This window comes from Carassius auratus, chromosome 19 (genome assembly GCF_003368295.1).
Source record: "Carassius auratus strain Wakin chromosome 19, ASM336829v1, whole genome shotgun sequence".
In the NCBI taxonomy this organism is placed as follows: Eukaryota; Metazoa; Chordata; class Actinopteri; order Cypriniformes; family Cyprinidae; genus Carassius; species Carassius auratus.
This window is the reverse complement of record NC_039261.1, coordinates 8,639,935-8,658,039: the sequence shown is the minus strand read 5'-3', so window position 1 is coordinate 8,658,039 and position 18,105 is coordinate 8,639,935. Positions and strand designations below refer to the sequence as shown.

General features: G+C 35.7%; 3 protein-coding genes across 7 annotated transcripts; 2 read left to right on the top strand and 1 right to left on the bottom strand.

Moving 5' to 3' along the window:
• The first annotated feature begins 39 nt into the window (after positions 1-39).
• On the top strand, positions 40-3,351 carry LOC113119356 (uncharacterized). Of its 2 annotated transcripts, none has more exons than XM_026288779.1 (3): positions 40-365; positions 1,588-2,087; positions 2,934-3,351. In XM_026288779.1, exons 2-3 carry the CDS (start codon positions 1,594-1,596, stop codon positions 3,073-3,075), a joined length of 636 nt encoding a protein of 211 aa, XP_026144564.1. In that variant the 5' UTR covers positions 40-365; positions 1,588-1,593; the 3' UTR covers positions 3,076-3,351. The 2 variants fall into 2 exon arrangements, with proteins under 2 accessions (XP_026144564.1, XP_026144563.1); XM_026288778.1 differs by having other exon boundaries at positions 43-365; positions 1,563-2,087.
• A 72-nt stretch (positions 3,352-3,423) lies between these two features.
• Positions 3,424-4,765, bottom strand: LOC113119357 (chromatin accessibility complex protein 1-like). The gene is made up of 3 exons (XM_026288780.1): positions 4,572-4,765; positions 4,189-4,315; positions 3,424-4,111 (listed from the first exon to the last, which is right to left on the bottom strand). Exons 1-3 carry the CDS (start codon positions 4,722-4,724, stop codon positions 4,032-4,034), a joined length of 360 nt encoding a protein of 119 aa, XP_026144565.1. The 5' UTR covers positions 4,725-4,765; the 3' UTR covers positions 3,424-4,031.
• A 598-nt stretch (positions 4,766-5,363) lies between these two features.
• LOC113119353 (CREB-regulated transcription coactivator 2-like) lies at positions 5,364-17,107 on the top strand. Of its 4 annotated transcripts, none has more exons than XM_026288774.1 (14): positions 5,364-5,930; positions 7,062-7,163; positions 7,321-7,413; positions 8,159-8,220; positions 8,381-8,452; positions 8,629-8,714; positions 9,152-9,222; positions 9,307-9,350; positions 9,433-9,632; positions 10,604-11,055; positions 14,858-15,502; positions 15,582-15,638; positions 15,765-15,909; positions 16,166-17,107. In XM_026288774.1, the coding sequence occupies exons 1-14, from the start codon at positions 5,751-5,753 to the stop codon at positions 16,267-16,269; spliced, it is 2,313 nt and encodes a 770-aa protein (XP_026144559.1). In that variant the 5' UTR covers positions 5,364-5,750; the 3' UTR covers positions 16,270-17,107. The 4 variants fall into 4 exon arrangements, with proteins under 4 accessions (XP_026144559.1, XP_026144558.1, XP_026144557.1 ...); XM_026288773.1 differs by having other exon boundaries at positions 5,366-5,930; positions 8,384-8,452; positions 9,430-9,632; XM_026288772.1 differs by having other exon boundaries at positions 5,366-5,930; positions 9,430-9,632.
• Positions 17,108-18,105: the final 998 nt, after the last annotated feature.

The window sequence follows — 18,105 nt, the reverse complement described above, 5'->3', positions numbered from 1 at the left end:
TTCTGCGCCCCAATGATGTCTAAAATGCTGTCTAGATAGGCACCTCACTAGGTATTGAGACACGGCCACTCTTCAGCTGATAAAAACTCTTGAACTGGAAAATCACATCTCAGACGTCTGTTATGTTTTCACTCTGACGCTTTTTAATATTATTTTTTTTATGTACAACGCCCGTTGTTTATTTCGTGTATTATTGTTGTGTTTGTGGAAATGAAAGGTTTTTCTTTGCTTATCTAGACAAATAAGCCGTGAGCAGCTCTGAGTTGAGCTGTGAAGATTGAAGAGCGAGTCAGATTTTCCAATAGCTCATTTCTGAAAAGCACGCGAGCTCCTTTTCTGCCTGCTGATCTATAATAGTCTGTGAGGTAAGTTTAAATGTTTATGTTTAATAGTTTTATCATGTTAAGGTGTTAAATGTTTTTGCTTAATTTGTTCGTTGCAAGCTCAATTGCGAAAACGAGGTTTTATCGGAATTCTCCTCATAAAACGTTTCAGTGGAAAGAACATTTCTACGTTTCATAAACGGCGACAGAATTCGAAGGAATATTGAGTCAGAAGTTCATATGTATTCCATTCATGAACTCAAAAACTAGTTTATATAAAAATTTCGTCCGTGTGCGGTGTTTTGTTTTTCTTTTTTGTTTGTTTCCTTCAATAACACTTAACTTAAATCGGCCTAATAAAACGATGCATGTAATGTACACATTGTTTCAATGTTATTTTGTTTAGTTCCAGCATAACAGCAGAAGCAACTTAAGCAATTGTCTGATTCCTCAGAAAAGTGTTTATTCAATGGAACTATAAAAATTGCTCTGTTTGAGCATCTGCTCGACATGATCGTAACGATTCGCCCTACCTCTTTGGCTGACCATCTGGAGGAATGTTGAAGGTGAAAAGCAATCGTTATTTTACAGTTTATTGCTTTAATCCAAAACACTATAAATAAGTACTCATGGGGTCCATTCTGGGTCTGTTTCTTGGTGGAAGCCATAGGGAACTACTAAAACATCAAGAACAACACAAACAACTGCAATTTTAATAGATTTTACACCACCTGCTGCATGCAATAAACACAAATATACTTTAATAATGTATTAAATAAAAGCAATAAATTACAAACTTGGCGACATTAATATTCTCTATAGCAGTGGTTCTAAATATTTTTACTCCCTTTTGAAATAGACAATATTTGTATGCTGTTATATGTAATCTGATAGGTGTTTATGTTTTTAGTGTTTTATTTCTGTTTTAAGTTTGTTAATATTAATAAACTGAAAAATGACCATTTGCCGAGGCAATTTGAGACTAAATGTTTCATAAACTAACAAATGACATACTCTTTAATCTGTGAAAAAGCTGTTTTGAATAAATGTGCAGCCTTCATATAATTCAGCATGCTAGAAAAAAAGTGTAATATAACCTTAACCATGTAGAATAATCTTTTTTAAGCATTTTATTGAGATCCATTTTTATTCACAAGGTCAGGAATATGGGTTTGACAAACTACGCTCACACAGTGCAAGGACACTTAATTCTTTCAATACTGTTTACTGTTTGCCCAGTATCACCAGTATGCTGTTGCTCCAGGACAGAATGAGAAGGACTTGTTTGTCCTGGTGCCTGTTCCTGCTGTTTGTCTGGTACCCAGCGGGCAGCATAGTGACAGAGCTTGAGCTGGAGGATACGTACCGGGACTGGGACTTGGGTTCTGGGTTACACGAACTCCTAAACAGCTTTCCAGCTGATAGTCCATTTGTCAGAGAGGCGCCTGGCAGGCCGGCCAACTGCACTCAGCGCTTCTGGCTTCCTCCATCCTCCCCTGTGTGCTGGGATGATATAGCAGGCCCAGAGGAGTTTGAGAAGTCCCGCCTTCTCGTGCTGCAGAACAGGGCGGCCCTGCAGGCTGTATCCACATCTAGTGGTCTCGAGGAAGGAGGTGCGTCCTATGATCAACAGGCCAGGGAGAACATGCAGGGCATCCGGGCTGACCATCTCGCTGTGGCCCAGACCGCTGATACAATGCAGAAGGTGTTCATGGATTTAGATGAGAAGAGGAAGGAGGGGAAAGAGCATTATACCTTCTCAAGGTAATTTAGTAATTTTGAATGCTTTCATGGAAGATATGTTTGGCTGAGATTTAAAACATTCTGCAGAATTTTTGCCATGAAGTCGCCTTTTTACTATCTCAGACAAACAACTAACTGGAAGTCATTCACTTCTGATGGTGAATATTATTTCTGAACATATATGGAATTTTTAGCCCCATTGAAATATTTGAACTTTGCGACTTGACTTAAAAGTGTGACACAATGTGAGAATGACCAATATTTTTGCTCTAAAACATTAAAACATAATCTTTAAACACTATTTCTATAAAAGGCCATTTGATCAGAGGGCTTTTCCCAAATTGTTTTTTTTCTGTTAGTTTTAAGTCATTAGACAAACCAACCAGCTACGAGTTATGAACACTACAAACTTTTTGTTTTGAAGTCAAATTTTACAATTCTGATTATATAGAAACATTGTTTTTACATTTATTGCAAAATATTCATATATTCATCTATAAGTAGTCTTCGAGTGTAATGAGATGTTTTTAAAGAGTAACTGGCTGAATTTGCAGAGCGTGATTTATTATTTGTGGAGATTTCCTTGCAGAAACATGGATACTGTTATTTTGCCATTAATGTTTAAGTTGAAAAAATATAGGCTAAGTGTGAACCATATTTAAAAGTTTATTAGTTATTGTTAAAAATCTAATTCTCTGTTGAGAAAACTTACTTTCTGGAATCTGACTGTTACACTCGGTTTCAGAGACAGTGGAAAGGCAGAATACATGACTGCAAAATGTCATCACAGGTTGTTTTCTTCTGAATCAAAATTTTAAATAGTACATTTCAAAACTGAAGAATATTTTTTTTCTCTCTCTCTCTCAGTCTGAAGGAGCAAACTGACAACACGAAAGACTCCATTGCTAAAAAGGAGCAAGTAGCAGCTCTTCTAGAGAAACATCTTGCCAATCTGGAGAGGTCTTTGAACACTATGCAGCTTCGACTGTCCAAACTACTTCCCCAGTAATTTCATTTGAGCAGCACAACCTACACATGTGGAAAATACTATAATGCATGTTTTATTATTACACTTTCTCAAACAAACAAGGCTTGTATGATCATGTACTGCATGCCAACAGCACCCTGTTTTTCTCTTTAGGTGCGTATTTTCCTCTTGTTCTTTTATGGAATAAATAATAGGTTATGGAAATAAAATATATTTTTATTTGCCCAAACTATAGACTGTTCCCTACGAATGTAAGGTACAATTATATTACGCTTAATAAAAAAACACAACAGTTCACTTTCAAATGTTTCACACGTCATAGATTTTGACTGACTGCCATATTGAAAATAAGATTAAAGTAAACACGTAATCAGCAAAAGTATTTATTCAAATACAAAATTCTAACTGTTCAAGCATTTAAAAACTCTACAGTGCACTATATAAATCTTAAGCTGCAGTCCAGAGTCAAGTATTAAACACATTTTTATCACCAGTGGTTAAAATGTTAAAGCATAGTCATGAAATATATCTCTAAGATACGTTTCACCCCCTTAGAAAATCATTTTACATTTTTTGTATGCATATGAGCAAGGTCTTATTTCACATTGAATGAAATGGACTGGACAGATGTTTGGATCTTCCCTAAACATACAAATCATGGTGTCAAGCATAAATAAAACCCCAATGATGCATGACGAAACACCATATAACCTGGTTTCCAGGATTCAGAGTGGTTCAGTTGTGAATCTATTGGACATTTTGACACACGGCATAGTGTAAGTGGGTGCTAAAACATACAGACTACATTATGTAAAACGCGTACATTACCTCTCTAAAACAACAGAGGTGTAAAAGTACAACTCTTTTTGTGAAATGTCCTGATTTGTAAGACAATGCCCTATGGTTTTATCCACTGTTTTAGAGAGGAAGTGGTCAGGACCAGTTCACAGTGATTTCCTCCGACTTGCTGTACATCACTACAGGTTGTCATCATCTTTTTCCATTTCTTCCAGTGACTTCAGATAGTCTCTGGCCAAGATTTTCTTAGGAAGGATATCTAAACATAAAAGAGAGAAAACGGTTTACACACCAGCTGATTTAGTTTGTATAATAGTGTTAGTCACCAGGACTCACCGGTTAAAAACTGAAATGTTTCCGTCTCCTCAGCAGCATTGGCCAGATCACTGTATGACAGTGTGTTTGTCTCTTTACCCGAACCATTTTTATATGAGGACAGAGTCAAGTGCTGTACAAAAAGCTCCTAAGAAGAAACAATGAATATGTCACACATTAATAAGAACACAAGTGATAAACAAACACACTGTTAGAGCCTTTCCTTTGCACTCTTACCAGTGTTTACATGAAACTAAAGTGTAAAGTTTTTAAGTGTACTTAAACTAAAAACTAACTGGTGTCACGGATGTTTCTAGTGACTAAAATCAAAAAAGTTTTCAACTAACGTTAAATAAGGCAGATAACCTGGTAACTGACCATTGATTAAAAACACATCAAATTACCGTTGCCTTTGTTGTCAAGAAAAGAGCGTCCTGGTTAATACAGGACACGTCGGGAGAACTTTTCATGATTAATCGCACCCTCGACATAGGCAGAGATACATTTTTACTGTTTGTAGCTTGCTCAACTTTCTCCTCCATGTTGTTTTCAGACATGTGTTCCGTTAGCAGCTGCGTAACGGAAGTAAATCAACAGGCTTTCAAAGAGACGTCACTGCTGGACGACGGTCACATGGGAATTGTAGTTTTATGACATTTCGTTTGTAGTCCTTCCTTCGAGAATTTAATATTTTCCGTCAGTATTTCACAAAAGCAGTTTGAAATCTGGAACAAATAATCAGAGAAAATTATATATCGAGTTAATTTGAAATGTGACAACATTTTTTTTTTTCATTTCTATATTTCGTTTGTGAACCGCAGATTTTTATATATATATATATATATATATATATATATATATATATATATATATATATATATATATATATATATATATATATAAATCTGCGGTTCACTAACGAAATATAAAAATGAAAAAAAAAATGTTGTCACATTTCAAATTAACTTGATCTTATATATATATATATATATATATATATATATATATATATATTTGGCTCCCAGTGTCTAAAACAAAATTTGAAATCTTGCTGTATTGCATAGAGAATCAATTAGAATATTAAATGATTGTAAAATTATATATATATATATATATATATATATATATATATATATATATATATATATATATATATATATATATATAAACGTGTTTTAAGGGGGGATTTATTATAAAATTAAAATAATGAATATAAATAATATTGTTCATGGTTATTCATTATTGCAACTGTATAGTGTTTTAACGTTTGTTTATTTATTTATTTTCAATTCGACAAAGTCAGGCTAAAAAAAATGCTAACTTCCCGCTGTTTAATTATTTGTAAAAAACTACGTTTCCCAAAATACCAGAGTTGTTTTCCCCCTTCTCTACAGTAGTTGGGCGTGTGCGCGTTACAGTCTCTGTAGATAACGAATGAGCTTGGCAACGATGTTTACTACAGCCTTTAGGACTGCATTACCCACAAAGCACTGCTCACCGTTGTCAGAAGTCTTGCTTTCTTGGGTCACTTATCGAACTCTGGCCGTGTCAGTCAAGCTTACTTTCTCTTATTTGACGGAATAATGCATTTGTCAGGCGCGGACATTGGGAAATTAGGGTACGGACAGGGGCCCGGAGCAGGACCGGCGCCTGGAAGCTGCAATCCGCGTAAATTTAGCGAGAAAATCGCCCTGCACAACCAGCGACAGGCTGAAGACACAGCCGCTTTCCGAGAGGTTATGATGGACATGACTTCCATCAGGGTGAGTCTCAACTCAATTCAAGACACGTCGGGCTACGAGAGTTGTTTTATACTTGACCTGGATTATTCCCTTATAATGAGTTTACACAGCGGAAGGAAGTGATTAAACTTTCAAATGTTATTTGTATTATTAGTGTCAGTTGTATTGATACTGGACAGCTTTATAGGGAAGTTAGATTTCACAAACAAAATAATATATATATATATATATATATATATATATATATATATATATATATATATATATATATATATATATATATTATAATATACAATACTAAAACGTTACGTTTGGGAACGGCTCTCTGGGTACATAGTAAACCAGTTTTGCTAAATGAGCATAGGCAGTCACAGGTGCATGCCGTTTTTTTTTTTCTTTTTTAAATATTAATAACAATAAAAAATGTGTATCATATTCCTGGACAAATTTTAAACTGGATAACCAACTATTGACAAATTTGGTCCACAAGATCCAACAGAAAGTTGCAAACAATAAAGTAACATTAAAGAAATAATAATCTGTAAATAAATGCATATTTCTTTCTTCTTCAACTTTGTTTGATCTAATGTTACTTCAATCTCCGCAATTGCATAATGTAAATCAATCAGTTACTTATTAAAAACAGGGCTCTGTTAAAACGTGCTCATGACTTTTATAATGTCTAACAATAGACCCTTGAAATATTTTATGTACTGAATATGGTAGTTGTAACTGAATTATGATGTTTCACAGAGCACACAGATATCTGAATTGGCCATCGATCAACAGCTGTTTAAAAAGCTGTGAGAGTTTTAGACCCTTAAAAATCAGAAGCTCATGATAAATGTGTTGGGACTAAATAAGACTTAGGAAGTATTTGACCATCTGTATATGGACTTGTGATTCAGCAGGTCCACATGGATTATGTCGATGCACAAAAATAGCTTTGCCAGTCACTAATCTTAGGTCTGTGTGAAATTAGTGTTGCAGACTAAGAGATGTGTAAATCCCAGGTACATTGTCTGGTTTAAATTATGATGCAATTTGTTTTTTTCTTCCCCTGAGGGTAAGGCAGTCTGGGAGAGAGTGAGATCAGATTTGTGTTTAACTCAGTGTTGGAGGGCTATTATTGGGCTTCTGTTCCCTCCTCAGGTTCAGGCTGAGAGAATTCGGCAAACCGGAGACTTAGTCCCGTACTATGGAGGATCGCTGCCAAATGTCAATCAGATTTCAAGATGTTCCACAGAGACCCAGGTGTGCAATTTATTATTATTATTTTTTTTTAGGTATTATTATCCTATCATTTAAAAAAAAAAAGGAGAAACGATAAACATTTTATTTTTATTTTTTTAAATGTTAGGTCCTTTTGTTTGAACGAATTTCATTTGATTTGCTTTCCTTCTGTTAACAGTACCCAAGTTATCTCACCCAGCAGCTCCTAGAGGCAGATGAAGAGTACAGAGACGCACAGCCCAGTCCTCCTGGCAGACTGCACAGGAGACATGTATCCCCACTTTAAACATGGCTGATAGTCTTACAGATTCATGTTTGTAGTAGTATATAAGGAATATTGAAACTCTACATCTCTTATCTTTATCACTGTGTTGCTTTAGTCTTGTATTGAACTGATAACAGCCAAAACAATATTTGTCCAGTAGTAAGTGGTATGCTACTGTTTAAAAACATTTTGGCTTAGTATGATAGAATATAAATATAAATTAATACTTTTGTTCAGCAAGGACACTTTAAATTGATCTGTAAAGACTTTTAGAATATTACAAAAGATCAATATTTCAAATAAATCCTGTTCTTTTAATGTTCTTTCCATTCATCATAGAATCCTAAAAGAAAATCTCCCAGTAATAATAAGAATTTTGTTTCTTGAAAACCAGATCAACCTATCAGATTAATTTCTGAAGGATCATGTGACACATATGACTGAAGTAATGACTGCGGAAAATTTTAAATTCATTTTAAAAGATATTAAAATAGAAAACAGTTATCCGTAATAATTTTAATTATATTTCCACAATATTGCAGTTCTATATTTTCAACAACAAATAAATAAATAAAATAAATGTAGCATTGGAGAACATTAATCTTTCAAAAAATAAAATAAAAATGTCTTACTAACCTAGAATTTTTGAACCCTAATAATCTAAAAAAAATACATAAACTTCTCAGATGCTTACACAGTAATCCCGAACAGTTGTAGAATTCTTAACTTAAGCCTTAACTTCATTTTACAGTTTGAAAGCGCTCCCTATCTCTCCACCCACCTCTCACCTCCGCGAGGTCCTTCCTGGAGAAGGTAAGATTTGAAATAAAGTGTTCTCACATCTATCACGCTCACCCCATTACATTTAGGTGCTACACAATCATGTGGTTTTCACAGTGAAGTCAGCATCAGATGTAACTCCCTGAGCTTTACTTTGTGCCAGTTCTTTAATGAAGTGTTGCTTGTGTCCAAGCAGAACCTGGTCCAGTTGTTCTGCCACTGAGAAGAGCCAGATGGTCCGTCTTCCTCTGACAGCTCTCAATAGGTGAACCGAAGCTCAGAACTCATGAGTCTTCAGACTACTGATTCCAGATCAGCTCTTGTGCATATACATATCATTGTGTAATTGTGTTCTGATGAACATTTTGATCCTGGAAGGTTTAGATTCCCACATCACCCTGTTTTCGCACACTTAATTTCTCATTCTGTTCATCCTCACAGAACCAACTCTGACTCAGCCCTCCACACCAGAGTGCGAAACACCCAGAAATCTGTGCAGACCCTGAACCCTCAATCCAGACACCATGGTGAGTTCAACTGTTGCAGTGTTGCTTTATATCAGATAGGAATGAATTACATATTCAAATATATTCAAATATATTAGAATAGACATTGTAATTTAATTTGAGTTTAAGTTACCTAATGATAAATAACTGATTTTTTAAAAGTATATAAAAAAAAAAAAGTTAAATTTAAATTGTAATATTATTTCCTAATATAACTGTTTTCAATCGAATCAATGCCTTGGTGAGCATAACAAATTATTTGAAAAACGTAAAAAAAACAAAAAAACTCCAAATGTCTGAACGGTAGTCAGGGCAGTCAAACCGTTTATGGACTGCAAATCAGTCAGTAAACTTCACATTAAGATAAGAGCTTTCCAGATATTAATATAACAATATTGGAATTATTGGTATTTTATTTCAAAGAACATGCTTATTTTATATCAAACTTATTCTTTAAGGGTTTGCACATCCTGCACCACTGATTGAAGAAAATATTCAAGAGGAGACACAATCTCACAAACTAAAGAAGGTTTGTGTTCTGCCTCATTCATATCACACTGATGAAGTGTTGTTAAACACTCTGATAACGCTAGGCTCATATCTTCTTTCATAGTTATCCTCAATGGGATCATCAGGATGTGAAACACCTTTTTTTCAGTAAGTTTCTTTGTAGTCCTAGTCATTAAGCTGTTTCAGTTTTTCTTTTATAAACAGTGTTTGTTTGCTGTCCCTCCAGCAGCTTCCCATTGGCCGATCAGCAGATATCATCCATCCCTGTCCCGGCGACCCTCAGTACTAGCGGCTCTCTTCCAGACCTCTCCAGCCTCCACCTGCCTCCTCCTCTTCCTGTAGGCCAGGATTCTGAGCCCCGCAGCGGTGCGGAGCAATCGAGCAACACTTCCACGCACCCTGACCTTATGGCTGACTTCACCTTACCAGGTATGTTTCAGGATCTGACCATGTTTGAATTACATTAATGCAGAGGGTTTTCACTTTTGGATGCCTAGGACCCCCAAATATGAGAATCACTTTGCAATGGACTTTCCATCCTAAAATATAAAAGCAGCTGTGTATTTTCATGTATAAAGATTAATTTGTACTGTTGAAAGAAATAAGCTTCTTTTTACTAAAGCCAAACAATTAATTGAAAAAGATGTACTTTTTACTGTATTAAGAAGCTTGTTTGCATAGAAACATTTTTAATTTGCAAATTATAAAATAATACTTTAGTTTAAAATGAAGAGTTTGACAAATTTTCATCTTTTTTTTTTTTTTTTACTGTCGACCATCTTGCAGTCCCTGGACCACTGTTTTATTGTTAACCAAAACATGTTTGTAAATTGAAATGAAAGTAAAATAGATTCAAATATAATTATTACATGAAAAATAAAATTCAGTACTAAAATGACTAAAACTAAAATAGAAAAAAAAAAATATCTAAATATAAATGTAAAAAAAAAAAAGGCAAATAAAATTACTATATATAAAGGTAAAATTTGATTCAAAATATTAGCAAATAAAATCTTATAGTTCAATTTTTTTTTCAGACAACATCTCATAGTCTAATAGTATATTAATAGTTATAATAAAAATAATAAAATGACTAAACCCCAGGTCGAAAGCCCTTGCATTAATGCAAAGTGCTTACAGATTGTTAAATGACTGATATATGAACTGATAAATCAGCCAATATTTCTGATTTTGAGTAAATGTTGTGTAAAACTAGTGTTTAATTTAAATTCACCAATTTTGTATCATACCGTGTACTCCAAAAATGTCTGAGACCACACTGAAAAACTGGAATTCAAAATCTGATTTAAACTTGGAAATATACTAGGTTTTAGTATTCAAAAACATATAATGCAAATCAATAAAAAATAATGAAGTTTCCACACAATTTTGTCTTTAAGGTCTGTCCTCGTCTCTTCAGGCATCTTTAAGTAATCCTTTGCTCCAGTCTTCACTCAGCAATCCCATCATCCAGAGCTGTCTGAGCAGCCACTCCCTGCCCAGCTCTCTCAGCTCCACTTCTTTGCGTCTGTCACTGAGCAACTCTTCCCTGCAGTCATCGCTCAGCAACCAGTCCCTGCAGTCCTCCCTCAGTAGCTCTTCACTGAGTAACCAGTCCGTCCAATCATCTGCCAGCCGCTGCAGCCACAGCAGTGGAATCGGCAGCTCTCGCTCCTGCTCCTCTTCTTCTCTCTCTGGTTCTCCACATCTAACAGGCCACACCCACCCTGCCACATCACGCAAGAGAGCCCAGCTCAGCCCACTCATTGTGCCCGGTGGAGGAGAGACCCACTGGCAGCATCCAAAGCAGTTCTCACCCACACTGTCTCCAACCATGTCTTCTGTATCCCAGGCGAGATATGAGCATCGTTGATTATCATGTTTGGTCACAGGGTTTCTGTAGGTTTCTTTAAAAATATTACATTTTCAAGTTTTAATTTCTTAAATTAACTTATTAATTTAAGGCCATAAAAAGTTTTAGTAAAAATCAATTCAGTATATATAATGAGTCATGACACAAGAATATAATAACATATAAATAATTATTATAGATATATTTGAATTACATTTTTTATTTTCTGTTTTTTATTTTAGATTTAGTTTTTATTTTCTATTTATCATAAATTTATTCACTTTTTTTTTTTAAGTGCATTAATTTAAGGCCATAAGAAGTTTTAGTACAAAGTCATTTACTATATTTACATATATAATGAATTATGACACAACAACAAAAGGCAGAAAAAAAAAAAATCTAAATAATTATTATAAATATAGTTTTTATTTTAGATTTAGTTTTTTTTTTCACTTATAGTTAATTTATTTGTATTAACATTACATTTTAAATCCACTTATTAATTTAAGGCCATAAAAAGTTTTAGTACAAAGTAATTTACTATATATAATTAATCATGACAACAAAACAAGGTAGAAAATATATTCAATATCTAAATATTTATATAAACTTGAAGTAGCTTTTATATATATATATATATATATATATATATATATATATATATATATATATATATATATATATATATATATATATATATATATATATATATATATTTCTATTTATCATTACAAATTATTTTTTATTTCAGTTTTAAAGGGGGGGTGAAATGCTCGTTTTCACTCAATATCCTGTTAATCTTGAGTACCTATAGAGTAGTACTGCATCCTTCATAAATCCAAAATAAATCCATAAATCCAAAGTCTTTAGTTTTATTATATTCATAAGAGAAAGATAGTCTGTACCGATTTTTCCCGGAAAAACACGACCGACTGGAGGCGTGACGTGTGGGCGGAGCTAAAGAATGACGAGCGCGAATAGGCTTTTGCGTCGAGAGCGTTTGGAAGCTGTGACATTAGGTGAGGACAAAACCCACCATCCAAAACAAACCATGGCTTACAGTCAGATTCAGCCGTTTATTTATGATCCAGAATCAGATCCAGAGGCTGAAACTGAACGAAAGCAGCAGCAGCAACGACTCGCTCCGAGCGGGGCTCGAACCCGGGTCTCCGATGGGAGGCGGACGCACTAACAAGGAGGCAGAGATATTTTAAGCAGTTTTACTCACCGCCTGCGGTTCCAACACACGATCGTGACCCTTTTTCCTTGGGATTGCATCATCCTTAAGAAATAAACGATACGCAAATCCGTCGTCAAACTGGGCCTTGTGAACAAGCATCTTCGAAATGCAGGGAACAAACAAAAACACTTGCACAACTCCGTTGATGCTCTGTAAAAATAAACTCCATCCACTGGTCCCTTAATGCTGTTTTTTTTTGGTAATCTGTGCAGGGTTGTCTTGCCCTGGCAACCAAAAACACTTCTTTTGTGACTTTTCGCGACGCTCTCGCTCTGATCAGTGAATCGCTCTGATCTGTGAAATGTCTGTGCTGCTCAGCCTCGCTATACGGGAGCACGCGCTCTTCCGGCAGAAGTGCGTCAGGACCCATATAAGGAAATTCCGCTCCATCTAACGTCACACAGAGCCATACTCGAAAAAAACTTTCCGAAACTTGTGACAAACCGGAAGGAGTATTTTGGGAACAAAAATACTCCTTCAAATGTATAACTTAATTTTTGAAACTTTGTCCATGTTTAGCATGGGAATCCAACTCTTTAACAGTGTAAAAAAACTCAGTATGCATGAAATAACATTTCACCCCCCCCTTTAATAACTTAGTACTCATTTAAGTTATTTACAGTATTGTTCAAAATAATAGCAGTACAATGTGACTAACCAGAATAATCAAGGTTTTTAGTATATTTTTTATTGCTACGTGGCAAACAAGTTACCAGTAGGTTCAGTAGATTGTCAGAAAACAAACAAGACCCAGCATTCATGATATGCACGCTCTTAAGGCTGTGCAATTGGGCAATTAGTTGAAAGGGGTGTGTTCAAAAAAATAGCAGTGTCTACCTTTGACTGTACAAACTCAAAACTATTTTGTACAAACATTTTTTTTTTCTGGGATTTAGCAATCCTGTGAATCACTAAACTAATATTTAGTTGTATGACCACAGTTTTTTAAAACTGCTTGACATCTGTGTGGCATGGAGTCAACCAACTTGTGGCGCCTCTCAGCTGTTATTCCACTCCATGATTCTTTAACAACATTCCACAATTCATTCACATTTCTTGGTTTTGCTTCAGAAACAGCATTTTTGATATCACCCCACAAGTTCTCAATTGGATTAAGGTCTGGAGATTGGGCTGGCCACTCCATAACATTAATTTTGTTGGTTTGGAACCAAGACTTTGCCCGTTTACTAGTGTGTTTTGGGTCATTGTCTTGTTGAAACAACCATTTCAAGGGCATGTCCTCTTCAGCATAGGGCAACATGACCTCTTCAAGTATTTTAACATATGCAAACTGATCCATGATCCCTGGTATGCGATAAATAGGCCCAACACCATAGTAGGAGAAACATGCCCATATCATGATGCTTGCACCTCCATGCTTCACGGTCTTCACTGTGTACTGTGGCTTGAATTCAGAGTTTGGGGGTCGTCTCACAAACTGCCTGTGGCCCTTGGACCCAAAAAGAACAATTTTACTCTCATCAGTCCACAAAATGTTGCTCCATTTCTCTTTAGGCCAGTTGATGTGTTCTTTGGCAAATTGTAACCTCTTCTGCACATGCCTTTTTTTTAACAGAGGGACTTTGCGGGGGATTCTTGAAAATAGATTAGCTTCACACAGACGTCTTCTAACTGTCACAGTACTTACAGGTAACTCCAGACTGTCTTTGATCATCCTGGAGGTGATCATTGGCTGAGCCTTTGCCATTCTGGTTATTCTTCTACCCATTTTGATGGTTGTCTTCCGTTTTCTTCCACGTCTCTCTGGTTTTGCTCTCCATTTTAAGGCATTGGAGATCATTTTAGCTGAACAGCCTATCATTTTTTGCACCTCTTTATAGGTTTTCCCCTCTCTAATCAACTTTTTAATCAAAGTACGCTGTTCTTCTGAACAATGTCTTGAACGACCCATTTTCCTCAGCTTTCAAATGCATGTTCAACAAGTGTTGGCTTCATCCTTAAATAGGGGCCACCTGATTCACACCTGTTTCTTCACAAAATTGATGACCTCAGTGATTGAATGCCACACTGCTATTTTTTTGAACACACCCCTTTCAACTAATTCAACGAATTGCCCAATTGCACAGCTTTAAGAGCGTGCATATCATGAATGCTGGGTCTCATTTGTTTTCTGAGAATCTACTGAACCTACTGGTAACTTGTTTGCCACGTAGCAATAAAAAAATATACGAAAAACCTTGATTATTCTGGTTAGACACATTGTACTGCTATTATTTTGAACAATACTGTACCAAGGCAACATTTATCTAATATTTATTTTATTGTTCATCTAATATTTTTTTAATTTGGATTTATTTTATTTTATTTTAGCTTTATTTAAATTACTAAATGTGATTTATTTTTCTAAGTTTTAGTTAAAAACTGCTTTAAACACTGCAGTTCTTCAATAGGATTTTTAAAATTGGCATTAAAAGCTGCATTTCATTCATTCACTTAAATACATTTCAAACATGCAGAGACCCTGAATCAACTTTCTGAAAGACCAAAAAAACTGTCATCTACCTGGTCATCATTTTTTATTTTATTACTTTTATTACACAGGTTGCTCTCCTCAACCCCAACAAAGTTCTGAAAGAGACGAAGCCACCAGCGTATCCCTGCACTCAGCACCTCAGATCCGCTCCTTCACTGTCCCATCAGCCAATGCGCCAGTATTTCCAGCCAGAGGCACAGCATCAGTCAATCCCAGAGATGGAACAATGGAGTCAAGATGAACACCACCACACTCACAAACACAGTCGTCCCCTGCAGCATCATTCACAATCACATGCTAACTATCATCAGCAGTTACTGTATCATTCCCAGACTGGCCAACCACACATCTCACTGCAACAACAGCATCAACAGTACACACAGTTCCAGCCTCATCAGATACCTGAGGAGCAGTACCAGTGTCCGGGCCAGTGGCAGATGCCATGCCAAGAGGTCCAGTTCCAAAAGCAACCTGTGACTTTCCCCTCTCCAGGTCAAGATAAAAACTGGAATCATGTAACCGGCTCACATGGCTTGCCACATGCACAAATGAAGCGTAGACACTGTATGCAGATGCCAGAAGAGCCAAAACTCATGTCCAAGGTCGCTGTCCAGGAGACTCATGGAAAGGGATCGAAGGTCCCTCATTATAAGGAAAATGAAGTAACTGAAGCAAATCCAGGTTTACAGGATAGAGGTTTTGAACTGAACAAGGTGAACCCTGTTTGCATTAGAGCATGTAAGCCAGATGTAAGGATTACAAATATGATAATAAACACCTTTTTTATTACAGGAATCATATGTTGGCTTACATCTCACCCCTAGTCAGGCAAAGGCCCTTTCCCAGCAGGTACATTGTTTGTTTCATGAATCATCCATTTAGATTGCACATGTCTTGGTCATATGGTCTGATGCTGTGCAGAGATGCTGTGCATGCATTTATGACTGACTTCCAGTATGTGTATTCTCTGTACAGCTTGGAGTGCTTCAAAAGGAGCCTGTAGATGGCAGTGGAGTGTCAGATCTCAACTGTGAACCTGCAGAAAGAATGGAACCGCTAGCACAGAATCAAAGCTACAGTGCTGGAGAGACGCAAAATATGTTCAACATCAACGTACCTGGTAAGATATGTAAGAGCAGCCAGTTTAACTGTGTAAAGCCTGACATGTGAAACAATAGTCCAAAAAGACCATGTTTTGTTAAATGGAACAGTTTATTAAATCTTTAGATTTAATAAAACAGATATGTCTATTTAATATGATACAGTAGGCTTTATATAGTTGTAGTGTGTATAGCCTGTATGTCTTGTCTTATATTTAATTTTAGATTCTCCTATCATGCTCTTTAATTTCTCACCATGTTTCTCCACCTTTTCAGACCCGTCATCCTGGCTGGACCAGGACATATCAAGTCTGCCGGACTCTGTTTTGGAGTTTGATCTAGAAACGTTCGGTCTGGACAGTAACTTAGGTTGGCCATGAATTTATCATAAAAGTGAACCTAAATGTACATGTGTGTTGTTATGATACACTCATTTAGACAAGTACACTATTAAGAGAATATCTTTTGCCAGTGGAATTGAAAAATAGTTTTAGAGTCAAATAGAGCGTAAACTGTGAATTGGCTAAAAGGTTCTTTAAGGGAACAAACAGGAAATTATGTTTTAATAAATAGTTTTGCACACAGAGGTCCTAAATAGCAGGTCTATGTGCCTTAATATGCATTTTTGTTTATGTTTTATTATAAATAGAACAAATAGATTGTTTCTGTACAGTTACATGAGGTGAAGTCATGTATGAGTTGTTTAGGAAATGTATATTTTCACATTTCATAGCATAGAATAGCTGGGATAATATGGCTGGTTTAGGGTCTGAATTAACTTCTTTAATTCATCAAAATGACATCAAAACATTTTACTCTTTAATATTTAGATCAAAACCAATTCTGATATAATAAGTTATGTAAAGATTTCATATCCAATTTGTTTGCATGTTATAGTATTTGTTATAGTGGGATGGGGGTCACTTTTGTGACCACTTGTAACTGACCGTGGCAGACACCTGCCTCTGAATTTCTATATCATAATTTTGTTGCAGTTTCATCTTTCATCATTCATTCATTCAAAATGCAGTTTTATTGTATTTTCATATTAATTTTGCTCTATCACTCTCTGGTAGAGTTCATGTTGTTTTTCAGTATTTGTCTTCAATGTGAAATCATACATTTCTGGCAGAATTAATAACATAATATGAACAGAAAAACCATCTGTAAATTCCGGAAGTATTACAATTAAAACGTGGACTAAAATCTCTAACCCTACATTTTTCAGATATTGTTACTATAAAGGACTGATTCACCAGTTCACACCAGGCCTCACAGTAAAGCCATGTTCATTGCTCTTATTTTACAGTATTTGAACTAACTACAGTACTGTACATTGGGTAGGGTTAGATTCAGGGTTATTACCTAGTTATGTCAATTACTATAAGTACATAGTATGTACATGAGTAACAGGACTGTAAAGAGCTACTGCCATATTTATTATGTCTTTGTGTATAATTGGGCCTATTTAATAATTAGTTGGAAAGTAATAATTTAGAAAATTCACAGTCTCCCTGGAACAAACTGGGGTTAAGTGCTTTCACCCAAAGGCTCAATATCAATTATCCCATGATGTAGCTCCTGAACCTTCCTGAAGTCCTCAGATTTCCCAGTCATTTCACTAATTGTATTCTCAGAATCAGAAATAACTTTATTGCCTAGTATGTTTGCACATACAAGGAATTTGTTTTACTGTCACAAGCTTCCAGTTCACAGACACAACAACAACAACACAGAGATGTTAAAAAAAACAAGATGTGAATAAAAAACACATACATGAATATAATTAAACCCTGTATTTACAGGTGTACTATATATAGAAATAAAATAAATATAAAAAATTAAGTTTTAGGGATGTACTGATGTAGGGTGATGAATATGTGTAAGGTTATTGCACAATGGGAGAACATTTAACTGTTCTTGAGGTAGATTGCCTAGGGAAAGAAACTGTTCTTGTGCCTGGCTGTCCTGGGATTCAGTGCTTTTGTAGTGCCGACCAGATGGCAAAAGTTAAAAAAGGAGATGACTTGGATGTGAGCGATCCAGATTTTCTGAGTGATTTTCTGAGCTCTTTTCCTCACTCTGGATGTATACAGTTCTTGGAGGGTTGGCAGGGGAGCACCAATAATTCTTTCAGGAGTCCGAACCATTCTATGTAGCCTTCTGATGTCTAAATCTGGAGCTGGACCAAACCAGACACAGGACACCGGACAGAC